We start from the raw sequence: 12517 nt of genomic DNA, 5'->3' as shown, positions 1-12517 counted from the left end.
ACAACTTGCAAAGAATTCTGAATTTCATGAACTCACATTACTATTCTACTAACGGTAAGTAAATATCTTAAATTTTAATTTGTAAAAGACAAAATACACTCTTCCCATCACTGAATTTGATAGAGTTGAATCAGTAGTAGGCTAAATCGAATTTAATGCACCTATTAGGAACGCACCTAGTCTTACACAAATCGGAAATAGACTTAATAAGTATCAAATTAGAGTGGAGAGGATGACCCCTTGTTATAGTGTGGATAACTTTTATGTTTGGAATCGACTGGATGACCAATGAGTTGTTTCCCAATTCAAAAATTCTGCGATTCAGTAAGCCTGGAGTCAGAAATCCTGAGTTCTAATCCTGCTACTGCTGCTTATCTGATTGCCTTTGGGTAAGTCATATGTATCAGCTTGGTTTCTGATGCTGGGCTTTAGCTCTCAGATCCCTTCCTGCTCCAAATTCTCACCAAATCCATCCCTCTGGAAGTTTTTATCTAGGAGGGAACTAGATGGGATATGTCCAAAGGGAGGAACCCCTCCCTGCCCCCCCACAGCCTTGGAGTCTGAAATGGCCTTTAGAATCCTGCTGCCCTTTCCAACGGGTTGCAGGCTCTCGCCCTTCTATGGGCGTTCCATGAGTGGGTGCCCCAGGCAGAGGAAGATCTAGACGGAGGCACAGGGAGGGGGAACCAGGGAAGAGGGACCCTGTATGTGCAGCAGAAGCCCAGGGAGATAAGGTCGGAAAAGTAGGTCTGGGCATTTAAGGAGAACATTGAGTACTTTGTCCATGGCACCACAAACAGCCCGTTGGACTTGGAATCAGAGTATGGGGCTCTGAAAGGTGTGCACTCAGCGCACAATGCTGTGCACTACAGCCGGCTGTCCTGGCCATTCTGCTTCCCTCCTCCCGCCCCCCACACTCAGCACTTCCCAGGGACCATGGCCAGGGACTCATACAGAGTAGACATTTTTATTAAATTGTAAGAATTGATTATGTCGGGGGTCAGGGAAGCTTTTCCTCCCCGAGAGGGTGCCTTGGGGCTCCCTCCCCTTCCCCCACCGCTGGCTCCCCTTATCTCCCCTCAGGGCCCCGCCCCCTGTCACTGCCCGCCACTTCTCCCAGGCCCTCCAAAAGCACAGAACCACTGCTGCCAGCTGTGTCCGGGGCTGCGGCTGCTGCTCCAGCTGTGGCCTCTGGCAGAAACTTTCCTGCATCCCCCTCCTCCTCCAAGGAGGCAGGGACAGAAGAAAGAACAGCCCCCCCCCTCAGATAGTGAGAGGGAGACGGGGGGCGATGTGCAGCCAGGCCCGGGGGGCCAGAGCCATGGAAAGACCCGGGCCCCCCCACTGGCCTGGCATTGGGTCCCTCTGCGTTCTGCTCAGCGCAGGGGCCGCCTGGGCAACCCCTGCACCCCACTGGCAACTGAAGCCTGAGCCAGGGCTGGAAGGGCCCTTGTATGAGAGCAAAGGTAAGCCTGAGCGCTGCCCCCCCCCATCTCACCCCCTCCTGGGTGGGGGGCACTAGGAAGCCTGGGACCAGGAATCCGGCCCTCTCCTCCCCGACCTCCCCCTGCTCCTGCCCAGGCTCTCCGGGAGAAGCCTCAGTCTGAAGTGGGGAAGGCAGTGAGGAGGCTTTGGGGTGGAGGGCCAGCAGGGGAATCTGTAAACAGTGACTGCGTGTCTTCTGGCCTGGGCGTGCCGGGTTCCCGGTGGCCCTTTCCTCAGCCTCTGCTGTTGGCCTTATCTGGGTGGGAAGGGCGCCTGTGGGCCCCGATACGGCCTTCCTGTCTCCTCCCCCTCCAGGAATCAGTTTGGGGGCTTTCTGGGAGGCCCTTCTGGCCGAGAGCCCTGGCTGCAGTCCCAGCTCCGGCAGGGCTCCGTCCCCTGGGGCATCAGCTCCCCTTGTGAAAAATGGGAGGTCAGAATCCTCCCTCTCACACTCCAGAGTCGTCAGTGTGAGCCTTGCTGTCCTGCAGTGGGAAGCCCAAAGTCTGGGGGTTAGCGGGCCAGGGGAAGGAAGCCCTGCCCTGACTGAGGTGCTCAACCCCCTTGTGCCTCAGCTTCTCCCACTGCACTGTCTCCCAAGTTCCTCCCGCTCGGTGTGATTTCATTTTGGGGTGGGGGGGAGTGAGGGGTACCCAAGCTGCAGGCCCTTGGCAGGAAGGCTCCAGGAGCAGTTCTTGGGCTTGGCCCCCGCTTTCTGCCCAGACTCAGAAAAAGAGCAAGGACAGGGGGTGGAGTCGGAGGTCCTGCGGGCCTGGACAAGCATGGGGAGCCTGGGACGTAGGCCTGGGTCTCTGCCATGAAGCGTGGGGGTGGGGTGGAGGTTTAGTGGGAACAGCTTAGTGCCCGAGAGAGGGTCCCCAGGGGGCAGGAGCTCTACCTGCTGCCGCTGTTTACAGCTTCCCAGCCACCCAGGGGTGGGAGGGAAGGTCTGCTGTCACAGTAATTGGGGGAAGGTGCTTGTTTCTGATGGGGGGGGGATGGAGGGAGGGGGAACAGGTTCTTCCATGCAGCCTTCCTTATCAGCCTGGACACATGGCGGGCTGGAGGAGGGGGGCAGCTGACTGAGACACAGAGGGGCGCTTGGGGCTAAGGGGGTCAGGATGAGGGGGGAAGAATTTGTCCATATGCAGCGACTGTAGGGTTTGAGAGGGGATATGCAGGAACGGTCCCAGCTACCCAGAAAATACCGTGTGCACACATGACCACATCCACATGTACCCCCAATTACCCGAAGCTGTCGATCACCTTTCAGATTTCTAAATTACTTACCATGTTCATTCATGTCATCCTGAGTTCTAGACAAATCTAGACAGTTTTTTATTAACAGAATTTCAATCTTAATCAGTGGGGTTTCTGAGGCTCACTCCAGCTCATTAGATGTTATCTTATTTATTATTATATTACCTGGAAAATTTTTCTCATTTCTGTATTGAAACCCTAACTCTCCTGGGATTAATTCAATATTGATAATTTACCATAGGGTGTATTAAAAATGTGATCATAATAGCATAAAGACTCGAATAGTCACAATATTTTTAACTGTGAGACATCACAGCCAAGGTCCCCTTCCATTACAGATGACTTTTTAATTCTCAGTTTCCACAGTTCTCACAAGGTGTCAAGCAAAGTCTCTTCAGAATTTCATCATTCTCTTCACAAGATAAAGGTTAAAATAATTCCATCAAGAAAGCTTTCTTCATCCTCTTTCTGGCTTCTCTAGCTTCTGTCCAACGACCATAAAAAGTCTCTTCTGCTTTTACAAAAGTCATCACTCCGAATGGTCTTTCCTTCCAGTTCAAATGTCAACTTCCACAAAATTTCATTTTGGTTCTTAAACCACTGTAACTCTCTGTGGGAGGTGTTTGAAACTACAGTTACAGTAAAACAGTTTACAGTTTGGGGAGGGAGAGGAGATTTGTGCAGACAGTGTGGTCTTGCAGGGAACCGGGGATCCCAAAAAACTTAGGAGAGAAAGGAGGGTATTCCCTGCGCCAGGGACAGACAATGCAAAGGCACAGAGATGAGAGCTGATGAGTCAGATAAGAGTGTCATGTGTGAGGAACAGAAAGGAGGTCAAAGGGACGGTCAGACTGCAGCCCCTCTGGGAGGGAGCAGGGGGTGAAAAGACTGGAGCGTTAGGAAGAGGCGAGTGAGAAATTGCTCTAAAGACTTGTGTGTATATTTGATCTTAAAACAAAAGCCCATTACTGAGGGGATGAGAAGTCACCTAAACTTTGGGAAAATCGGAGTGTGTGGTTTGCATTTCAAGGGGAGGCAGGGAGACGAAGTTGGGGTGAAAGGCTTGACAGCAGGGAAACAAAAACTGGCTGGGTGGGAAGGGGAAAAGGCCCAGGCCCCCCCTCCGGCTCTGGCCAACCTCGCCCCCCCTTCCCTTGTTCCCCCTTGCAGTCACTCTGCTGTTGGCTGAGGAGAAAGAGAAGCCCATATGTTTCACCCAGAGACTGGAGGACCTGGTCTGCTTCTGGGAAGAGACGGCCAGCCCGGGGCCCAGGAACTACAGCTTCTTCTACCACTTAGAGTGAGGGCCGGCACGGTTTTTGTCCGTCCCATTCCCACTTTCCTCCCTGACGGGGTGGGCGGAGGACGCTGCTCCCCCCTTGGTGACCAGTGTGTCCCCCCCACAGGGAGGAACTGTGGAAACCCTGCGTGCTGAAGGTGGTCTGGACGGGCAGGGGCACGGTGCGCTACACCTGCCCGTTCCCTCTGTCGGACGCCTCCAGCTTCATCCCCCTAGAGCTGAAGGTCACAGCCACCCCCAACGGCACGGAGCTGCGCCGGACCATCTATATCAATGAAGTAGGTATGGCTCACGGCGGCCGGCCCCGCGCCCGGAAGGACCCCATCGGCTCTCCGGCCCACTCCCTGCTTCTGGTTCCCGGGGAGGGCCGGCCCCCGTCTGCTGCCACCAACTGGCCCTTCAGCTTGCCCCGTCCCTCACACCCTCGCTCTGTGCCCCCAGTGTTTCTGGACCCACCCTCCGGCTTAACAGTGCAGCGGACAGAGACCCCCAGCCAGGTGGCCCTTCACTGGCTCCCACCCCCGATGGCCCAGCTGACCAAAGACATCCACTACGAGGTCAAGTACTGGGAAGCAGCCGGCACCTCGGAGCAGAGGGTGAGAGCCCCCCCCCAGCCGCTCGGCCCCCGCCTGCCCCCTGCCCGCCCTCCTCACGGCTGTCCCTGTCCCGCAGGTGGACGTCCGGGAAGGCAGGACGGGCTGTGTCATTGCCAGCCTCCGCGGGCACACTCGCTACACCTTCGCCGTCAGGGCAAAGATGGCCGAGCCCAGCTACAGTGGCTACTGGAGCTCCTGGTCCCAGCCGGCCACGGTGCTGATAGCCGGCGGTGAGCCCACAGGGAGGAGGGAGCGGGGAGGGCGGCCGTGGAGGAGCAGAGAGGGACTCAGCCTGATCCTCCTCCTCCTTCCCTGCCCAGAACTGGACCCCCTGATCCTGGGCATGTCTGCCATACTCACGGCCATTCTGCTCTTGCTGGTCCTCGGGGGCCTCCTCTCACAACGCAGGTAAGGCCCCTCCCTGCCCTTGGGGAAGCCCTTTAACCCTCAGGCTTTGTTTTTTCTCTGCAGAATGGGGGGCCGCACCCCAGGGCCTCTAGAGTGGGCCCGGGCAGGCCCCTGCAGCCTTTTTTGCCTCCCTCCCCCAGGTTTCTGAAGCAGATGCTCTGGCCGGGCGTCCCGAGCCCGGAGCACGGGTTCCAGGACCTCTTCACCATCCACAGAGGCAACTTCCAGGTAGGTGGCGAAGCCTGGCCAGGCTCTGCTCCGTCCCCTTGGGAGACCCCAGGCTTCTGTGGCCAGGCCCCCCGGGGCACCCGGGCTAAGGTCGTGTTGTCGTTGCAGCTGTGGCTGGAAGAGAGCAACGCCTGCCTGTGGTGGGGGCCGCTCGGCGCTTACCTGGAGAAGCCGCCAGCCAGGCTGGAAGTCCTCTCCGAGCACTGCCGGGCAGCCCCCGCCGAGCCGGCCCGGGAGGAGGAGCCCCTGCTGGGGCCAGAGGCCCGCTGGCTGGCCCAGGGAGCCAAGGACGACTACCTCGTGCTGGACACGAAGCTGCTGCCCCACAGTCCGGCCGCTGGGCCCCCGGGCAGGGGCCCCCTGGGCCTTCGGGCCTCGGCCGGCAGGGCCCTGGAGGCCCAGGGGGAGCCAGCCGGGGAAGCAGGGGCCAGGCCCGGGGCCTCGGGCCTCGAGCCTGAGCAGGAAGAACGGGCGTCCGCCTCCAACTTTGAGTACACCGTCCTGGATGCCGGCTCTCAGCTGCTCTGCCCCCGAGTGTCCCCGCCCGCCCCGCCCCCGAGTCCCCCTGACCTCAAGTACCTCTATCTGGTGGTCTCAGACTCAGGCATCTCGGCCGATTACAGCTCGGAGGCCTCCCAAGGCGCCCCTGGCAGCTCACCTGAGGGCCCCTACACCAACCTGTACGAGAACAGCCTTCTCCAGCCCAGCCCCGAGCCTCTGCCCCCAAGCTACGTGACCTGTTCCTAGTGGGTGCCCTCCGAGGCGGACCTGAGGGGACGGGCTGGCGGCTCTCCGGGAGGGAGGAGGAAGGAGGCTGGCTGCACTCTCCCCCCTTCCTTCCTGTTCCTCCAGAGGGCCCAGGCCCAGGGGTGGGAAGGGGGCCGGCGTGGCTGCAGGGCACGGCGGCGGCTGAGACTGAGGAGGAAGGGGAGGAGAGGGAAAATCACTGGCCAGCAGGCTCTTCTTTACCCTTTTAGATATATATTTTTGTAATAAATTTATTTTCTTTCCATGTGAGTTTTATCTTCTGAAGAGAAATGTGAAAAGAAGACTTGATTGTAAATGAGAGGGGTCAGCTCTCTAGCCACCTTTCTTCCCGACCCCTTCCATTGCCCAGGCTCCATCCACAGCCCTGGCCCACAGCACCGGGCAGGGAGCCCCCCTCACTCCTGGGCTCGGCCTAGAAAGCTTATTGGAGATAGCAGAGAGCGCAACAGTGGCAAGAGGGCCCAGACCCATGTCGGGGCCTTCCCCGCCCAGACAGTGGCACTCAGATACAACAGCAATGGGGCTGGGAGGGGGCAAGGCCCCCAAAGGCTGCCCCTGTCCCAGGCCAAAGCTCTCAGCTGGAGCTGCTGGTTTCAGGCTTCTGAGAGGGGTGCTCAGCTGCCTGGCAAGGCACGGGGGAAATGGCCATCTTGCCGTCGTGTCCAAAGCTCAAGCACCATTCCTGCCTGGGGCAGCCTGGCCCGGTAGAAAGGCGGGCCCTGAAGCAGTGTCCGGAGTCCCGAGGCCTCGCCTTGGCCAGGTCTGGGGGCTCAGGGCCCAGCCAGAGGCACTTGGGCAAGTATCTCTGGAGCACTGCCAGCTGGAGGGCAGCTGCCTCCGTCTCGGCCTCGGTGGGGCTGCGCATGGTGACCAGGAGCCCGCAGTCCCTGCTCAAGCAGCCGGAGAAGTAGGCGACCGTGTCCACCAGCAGGGCTGCCAGGTGGGCCCACGCCTGGGGTCCAGAGGCCTCTGCCAAGTACTCGTGCAGCCCGTCCAGGAGCAGGAGGGAGGGAGGCTGGGCTGTCGTTTCGTGCATGGAACTCAGGAGCTGCAGCAGCTCACGCAAGGAGGGAGGATACAGGAAGTGGATTTTCTGAAAGAAAGGAGGCAAAGGCGGAAGACAATAGCCAGCATTTGTGTAGCACTGAAGGATTGCACTTTATAGATGTGATCTTCCTGGGAGGTGGGTGATGGGATCTCCATCACTGGGCTTGACAGTAACTTGAGGAGGGTCTGACCCCCGGGAAGCTCCCCCTGAGCCCCCCAGAGATGTGGTTCCAGAAAATAACTGCAACAAGCCAGAAAGGGGAAAAATCCCAAGTGTCAGAACTGCAAGGAAGCTCTGACCCCGGAGCTTCTGATGGTTCCTGTCACCTAATGAGCCATGCCCAAACTGCTCAGCTTGGCATTCAAAGTTTGGCAATATTTATCCTGCCCTCCTCTCCCTTTCAGCCTAGGTTTTTCACAGTTCCCACACATTTAGACCCATCCTTCTACTAGAAACTTCCATCTTTCCTCAGTCTAATCCAAATTCTGTCCTTTTTTTTTCGTAGTCTACAAGCACATGCTCTATATGCTTACAAGTTGAATTGGTCTCCTTAACCATACACACATATTAATCACCATATGTGTATTTGTATCCCGTCAATTCAATTCAATAAACATTAATTAAGCATCTATTAGGTACAAGTCAGGAGAGCAGATTTTGAAGATACACAAAAAAAATGTCAGGGAACGCATTCTACTGGGGAGATTGGGACCTGTGCACAGATGGTATATAATTCAAGTTAGAATGAGAAGGGGGAAAGAAAAAGTTAGAAAGAAGTAAACATTTTGTAATTCCCACTTTAGGGGTGAGGAATAGGGGTGGGGAGCAGGGGAGATAGGGGAAAACACCTTTCAGGAATGGTGGCTAGACCACAAAAATGTCCAGAGGCAAGAAGAAAGAGCAGAAGGAATGGCCAGTGGTTCGCTTGTGCTGCAATGTAAGGTAAGCAGACAAGACCAATGTGACAAATGGCTGGCAGCTTGAAAACTGGCTGAGAACCTTTGGACTGGTAAATTGATGAAGATTATTCTGGCCACTGTGTGAGGGCTGATTAGTGATGGGAGGGAAGACCAACTTCCATAGTCCAGGTGAGAGCAGTGATGGGGAGAGGGGACTGCACGGTGAGGGAAGACCACCTTCCATAGTCCAGGTGAGAGCAGTGATGGGGAGAGGGGACTGCACGAGGGTGGTATCTGTGAATAAAGAGAAGGGGATTTGAGAAATACTCTGGAGGGAGCACTGATAGGATTGAGCAACTGACAGGTTTGGGGGGGAGGGGAGGCCAAAAGTGGCTCCAAGGTTGGGGGAACAGGTGACTGGAAAGGTTGTAGTAACGGAAATGGGGAAACTGAGAGGCGGGGCAGGTTGAGCAGAGAAGATAATGCAGTCGTTTGGGACAGGCAGTGTTTGAAGCATGCTCAGATAGAGATGTCCTGAAGGCAGTTGGGGATGTGGGAGTGAATCCAGAGATTAGGACTGGGTATCTAGATTTGAGAGCCTTCTACAAAAAAAGCAATAACTAAACTCATGGGCACAGGTGTTTGCCAAGAGAAAAGGAAAGGGGATCCAGAGCCAGGAGAGGAGCGTAGGGGAGGACGCTATGGGGGGAGATGGGCAATAAATGAGCAGGACTGAGAAGGAACAACAGCCAGCTTGGGGGAAGGGATGCTCATGAGAAGGCACTGGTGGAAGGGGTGGAAAATGTCCATTGTTACCAAAAGGTCAGACAGGGTGAGGTCTGAGACCAGACCAACCCAATGACCAGTTAAGTCACTTACTTAATTGTGAATATGACTTACAAGGGTATGACTTTCAAGAAATTGCTTTTTGTTGTTGTTTTCCCAGGTGGAGTAGTTAGAAGCAGAGGTTCAGGGGTGAATGGGGGAATAAGGAAATGGGGTGAATGTCAGTGATTCTAGGAGTTTAGCAGTGAAGGAGAAGCAGAGAAATAATGACTCAAGGGGGTGGGAGGGTCAAGAGAAGGATTTTTAAAGGATAAGGGTGACCAGAGAGTGGCTATGAGCATAACAGGGAGAGACTGAGGCAGTGGGGGGAAAAAAAGACTTCTCCTTCAACAAAGATGGCAGGGGATATAGGACCAAAGGTTTGAGGAGAGGGACTGGTCAGTCATAACATGGAAAAAGGTCAAGTCTTCCTCTGAGACTGAAACACAAAGAACAAATATCAGGGAGGCAGAGAAAGGTTTCCAGATGGGGAGGAAGGGGGATAAGTAACCCCAATCAAGGAGGTCATTTCCTCTGCCTTAGACAATGAGGAAGAAGCCTCTCCCTCCTAGAAGACTTTATTATTTATATAAAGCTTTAAAAAAAAACCATGCATAATTTTCATCATTCACCCTTGCAAAACCTTGTGCTCCAATTTTTTTCTCCCTCCCTTCTCCCCACCCCTTCCCCTAGACTGCAAGAAAGCCAATATATGCGAAATTTGTGCAATTCTGTAGATTTCTGAAAGCGAAAGTGACGTGATCAGATTTGGGTCTGGGGGTACTGATTTGGCAGCTTTGTGCAGGACAGACTGAGGGGAGACGCTGGAGGGAACTTCTATGGCCAAACTAGGCAAGAATGAATGTTTTGTTCTTACATCCCCCACAAGTAGCGCAGCACCGGGCGGTCGATGGATTGTGAATCCCAAACCCTAACCCTGCCTCTACCCAGAGCCCCGCCCACAGGCAGCCCCGCCTCCCAACCCCAAAGCCCCGCCTCCCGATCCCAGAGCGTCGTCTCCCGGTTACCTGCAGCCTCAGCGGGTCCCTGGCAGCTCCGGCCTTCCATCCCGGGGGCAGGCTCTGGAGGGCCCTCCGAGCCACGAACAGCACGGGGCCCCGGCCCTCCCCCGCTGCCACCAGGGCCGCCGCGAACAGCAATGCCGTCTTCCCGGAGCCCGGCTCCCCTAGCAGCAGAAGGCCGGGCCCCTCCCCCGCTACACAATCTTCTCCGCCGACCCCTGCTCCAGGACTCAGCAGCAGCTGCAGAGCCTCCATGCCCGCGCTCAGCCCGCCCTCCGTGCCTCACACACGACCAATCAGAATGCTGCTCTTCCGCTGATCCCTCCCCTCGCCAACGTTCCATTGGCTCAGACTCAGTTCACTTAAACTCCTCTAGCGCCTCTGCGTTTGTCCGGCCCCGCCTCCGGTGGATGGTCACTCCACGTGTTTTTTCCCGACCCGATTGTAATCTGGGGCACTGTCTGCCCTGGCGCCTCCTACCGCATCCTCTTAGGTCGCAGAGCCCCGCTTCTTCATTTCCTTTCCCCCTCCTCTTTGTTCCTTCTCCCGAGTCCCTCAGTAGCCATTTCTTGTTTTTCCTGCATTTAGCTGCTTTGCATATATTTGCATATTGCCTCCCTCGTTAGGTTATAAACGCTTTGAGGGCAGGGACTGTATCCCTAGTGCTTAGCTTAGTGTCTGTCCCGCGGGAGGCACTTCACAAAGTGTTTATTGGTTGATCTTGCGTTCTCCAATGTCTTTAAACTACCTTTCCCCTCACCTGCCTCTTCCTGTTTGTTTCTCAGTCAAGTATTTATTAAGTACCTACTGTATGAAAGCACTGTATTAGGCTTTGGAGATACAAGGACAAAAACCGAAAAGATTCCTCGGCACAACGGGCTTTATCAAATAAGTACCTTTTATCACTAAAATCCCTATCAGCAGAAGCATAGACAGAGAGGATGGGAAGGAGAAGTACCTGAATCTCAGGATAAAATGGCGAGCCCGGGGGAAGGCTCTCCCTGCTCAAACTCCCCTGGTTCACACTTTGAGCTGGAATTCCAGACACCTGCCTCTCCCACCTTATTCTCCAGGAACAAGTTACTGGTCCAGGGTCACACAACTAGTGTCTGAACCCGGATTTGAACTCATGAAGATGTCTTCCTAATTCCAGGATCAGCCTCTGTGGTCCTTCTTTAGGAAGCAATGACTATACACAAAGAATGGGAAGAGTAAGAAATAGGACTTTGGGGAGATTGTTGAAAGCAGAAAGCACCATGTTAGGAACACAATTTTTTTTTTTCTTTTCACTCTTAAAAATACGTCACATTGAGTGCTTATGCCATGTGAATATCAGGGACCGAGATAAGAGTTTCTAGTGGTAAAACGATCCACCAAAATTAGAGATTTCTTACTTTGTAAATCATTTTGCCCAATATTCCATCTCATCCCGTGGTTAAATTTTTAACCTAGCCAGTGTCACCATGTAATTTGATTGGGATGTGAATAGTCTATCACCCCCTAAGGGTCAATGCGGGTACTGCAGATTTCGAGGCTATAAAACCCAGAAAGGAACTGAGGTAAGTAAGGGGCCAGTTGCTCAAGAAGAATGACAGTCGGTGAGCAAACCAGATATTTTACTCCATGGATGGAGCTGTCACGTGATGCATGCACAAAAGAAGTTTGAGCATCTCATGTATATCTCCTCAAAGAGCTGTTATTTTTCTCTCATTTCCTCTTACAAAGCCACTTTCAATATGACTTCCAACAGTCTCATTCATTGGAAACTGCTCTCTCCAAGGTAACCAGAGTTTTTGTAATTGCCAGAGTATTGACTTTTTCTCAATCCCCCCTCTTCTTGACTCTGCTGTATTTGATGCTATTGACAAATATCTCCTTCCTGGATATTTGTGATCCTCTTCTCCTTTTGTAGGACAGCTAGTGGTGGAGCAGATAATGAGGACCTCATCTTCATGAGTCCAAATCAGATTCAGACACTATTTGTGTGACCCTGGATAAGTAACTTAATCCTGTTTGCCTCAGTTTCCTCAGCTGTAAATGAGCTGGAGAAGGAAATGGCAAACTACTCCAGTATCTTTGTCCCAGAAGGAGCCAGGAAGAATCAAATACGACTCATTATCAACAACAAAACTCTCCTTTTCTCCTAAATGTATAATTGTTTCTTCTCCATCTCTGTGGCTGATCATCATCCATGTCACTTCCTTTAACTGTAGATTTGACCCCAAGACTATATTCTGAACCCTCTTCTTTTTTCTCTCTACATTCTCCTTTGAGGAGCTCATCAGCTTCTATGGGTTCAACTATCATCTCCCTGCATATGACTCCCAGTCTTCATTTCTTGCATTCACCAAGTGAATATTGGACATCTGCCACTAAATCTTTCATAGAAATTTCAAACTTGACTTGTCCCAAATGTAGCTCATAATCTTTCCTTTCAAACTCACCCCTCTTCCTAATTTCCCTGTTTCTCCTGAGGATACCCTCAGGTATCTATCCTTCTAGTCATCTGGAAGCATAGAAATCCCAGGAATGGCAGCATCCTCCATGAGTACCGCCCGGCCTTCATCTGGGAAGACATCCTCACCAAATATCAAGCAATTATCACTCACTGGGCAGGCAAGCAGCAAGGTACCCTTGGGGAAAGATAGGAGGCGGCATATGACAGGTTGTTCAGACCACCA

The 12517-nt window shown here is 53.8% G+C and overlaps 2 protein-coding genes across 3 annotated transcripts; one reads left to right on the top strand and one right to left on the bottom strand.

Annotated features, from left to right (window-relative positions):
• The first annotated feature begins 953 nt into the window (after positions 1-953).
• On the top strand, positions 954-6286 carry EPOR (erythropoietin receptor). 2 transcript variants are annotated; one of them, XM_051971579.1, is made up of 7 exons: positions 954-1466; positions 3913-4042; positions 4149-4638; positions 4715-4868; positions 4959-5046; positions 5187-5274; positions 5383-6286. In XM_051971579.1, the coding sequence occupies exons 1-7, from the start codon at positions 1292-1294 to the stop codon at positions 6019-6021; spliced, it is 1764 nt and encodes a 587-aa protein (XP_051827539.1). In that variant the 5' UTR covers positions 954-1291; the 3' UTR covers positions 6022-6286. The 2 variants fall into 2 exon arrangements, with proteins under 2 accessions (XP_051827539.1, XP_051827540.1); XM_051971580.1 differs by having other exon boundaries at positions 982-1466; positions 4149-4324; positions 4484-4638; positions 4715-5046.
• Positions 6255-10357, bottom strand: SWSAP1 (SWIM-type zinc finger 7 associated protein 1). Its single transcript, XM_051971581.1, has 2 exons — positions 9843-10357; positions 6255-7135 (listed from the first exon to the last, which is right to left on the bottom strand). Exons 1-2 carry the CDS (start codon positions 10089-10091, stop codon positions 6617-6619), a joined length of 768 nt encoding a protein of 255 aa, XP_051827541.1. The 5' UTR covers positions 10092-10357; the 3' UTR covers positions 6255-6616.
• Between the last annotated feature and the right edge of the window lie 2160 nt (positions 10358-12517).

This window comes from Antechinus flavipes, chromosome 1 (assembly GCF_016432865.1).
Source record: "Antechinus flavipes isolate AdamAnt ecotype Samford, QLD, Australia chromosome 1, AdamAnt_v2, whole genome shotgun sequence".
NCBI lineage: Eukaryota > Metazoa > Chordata > Mammalia > Dasyuromorphia > Dasyuridae > Antechinus > Antechinus flavipes.
The sequence above is the reverse complement of the archived record's forward strand: the minus strand, read 5'-3'. Positions and strand labels throughout refer to the sequence as shown.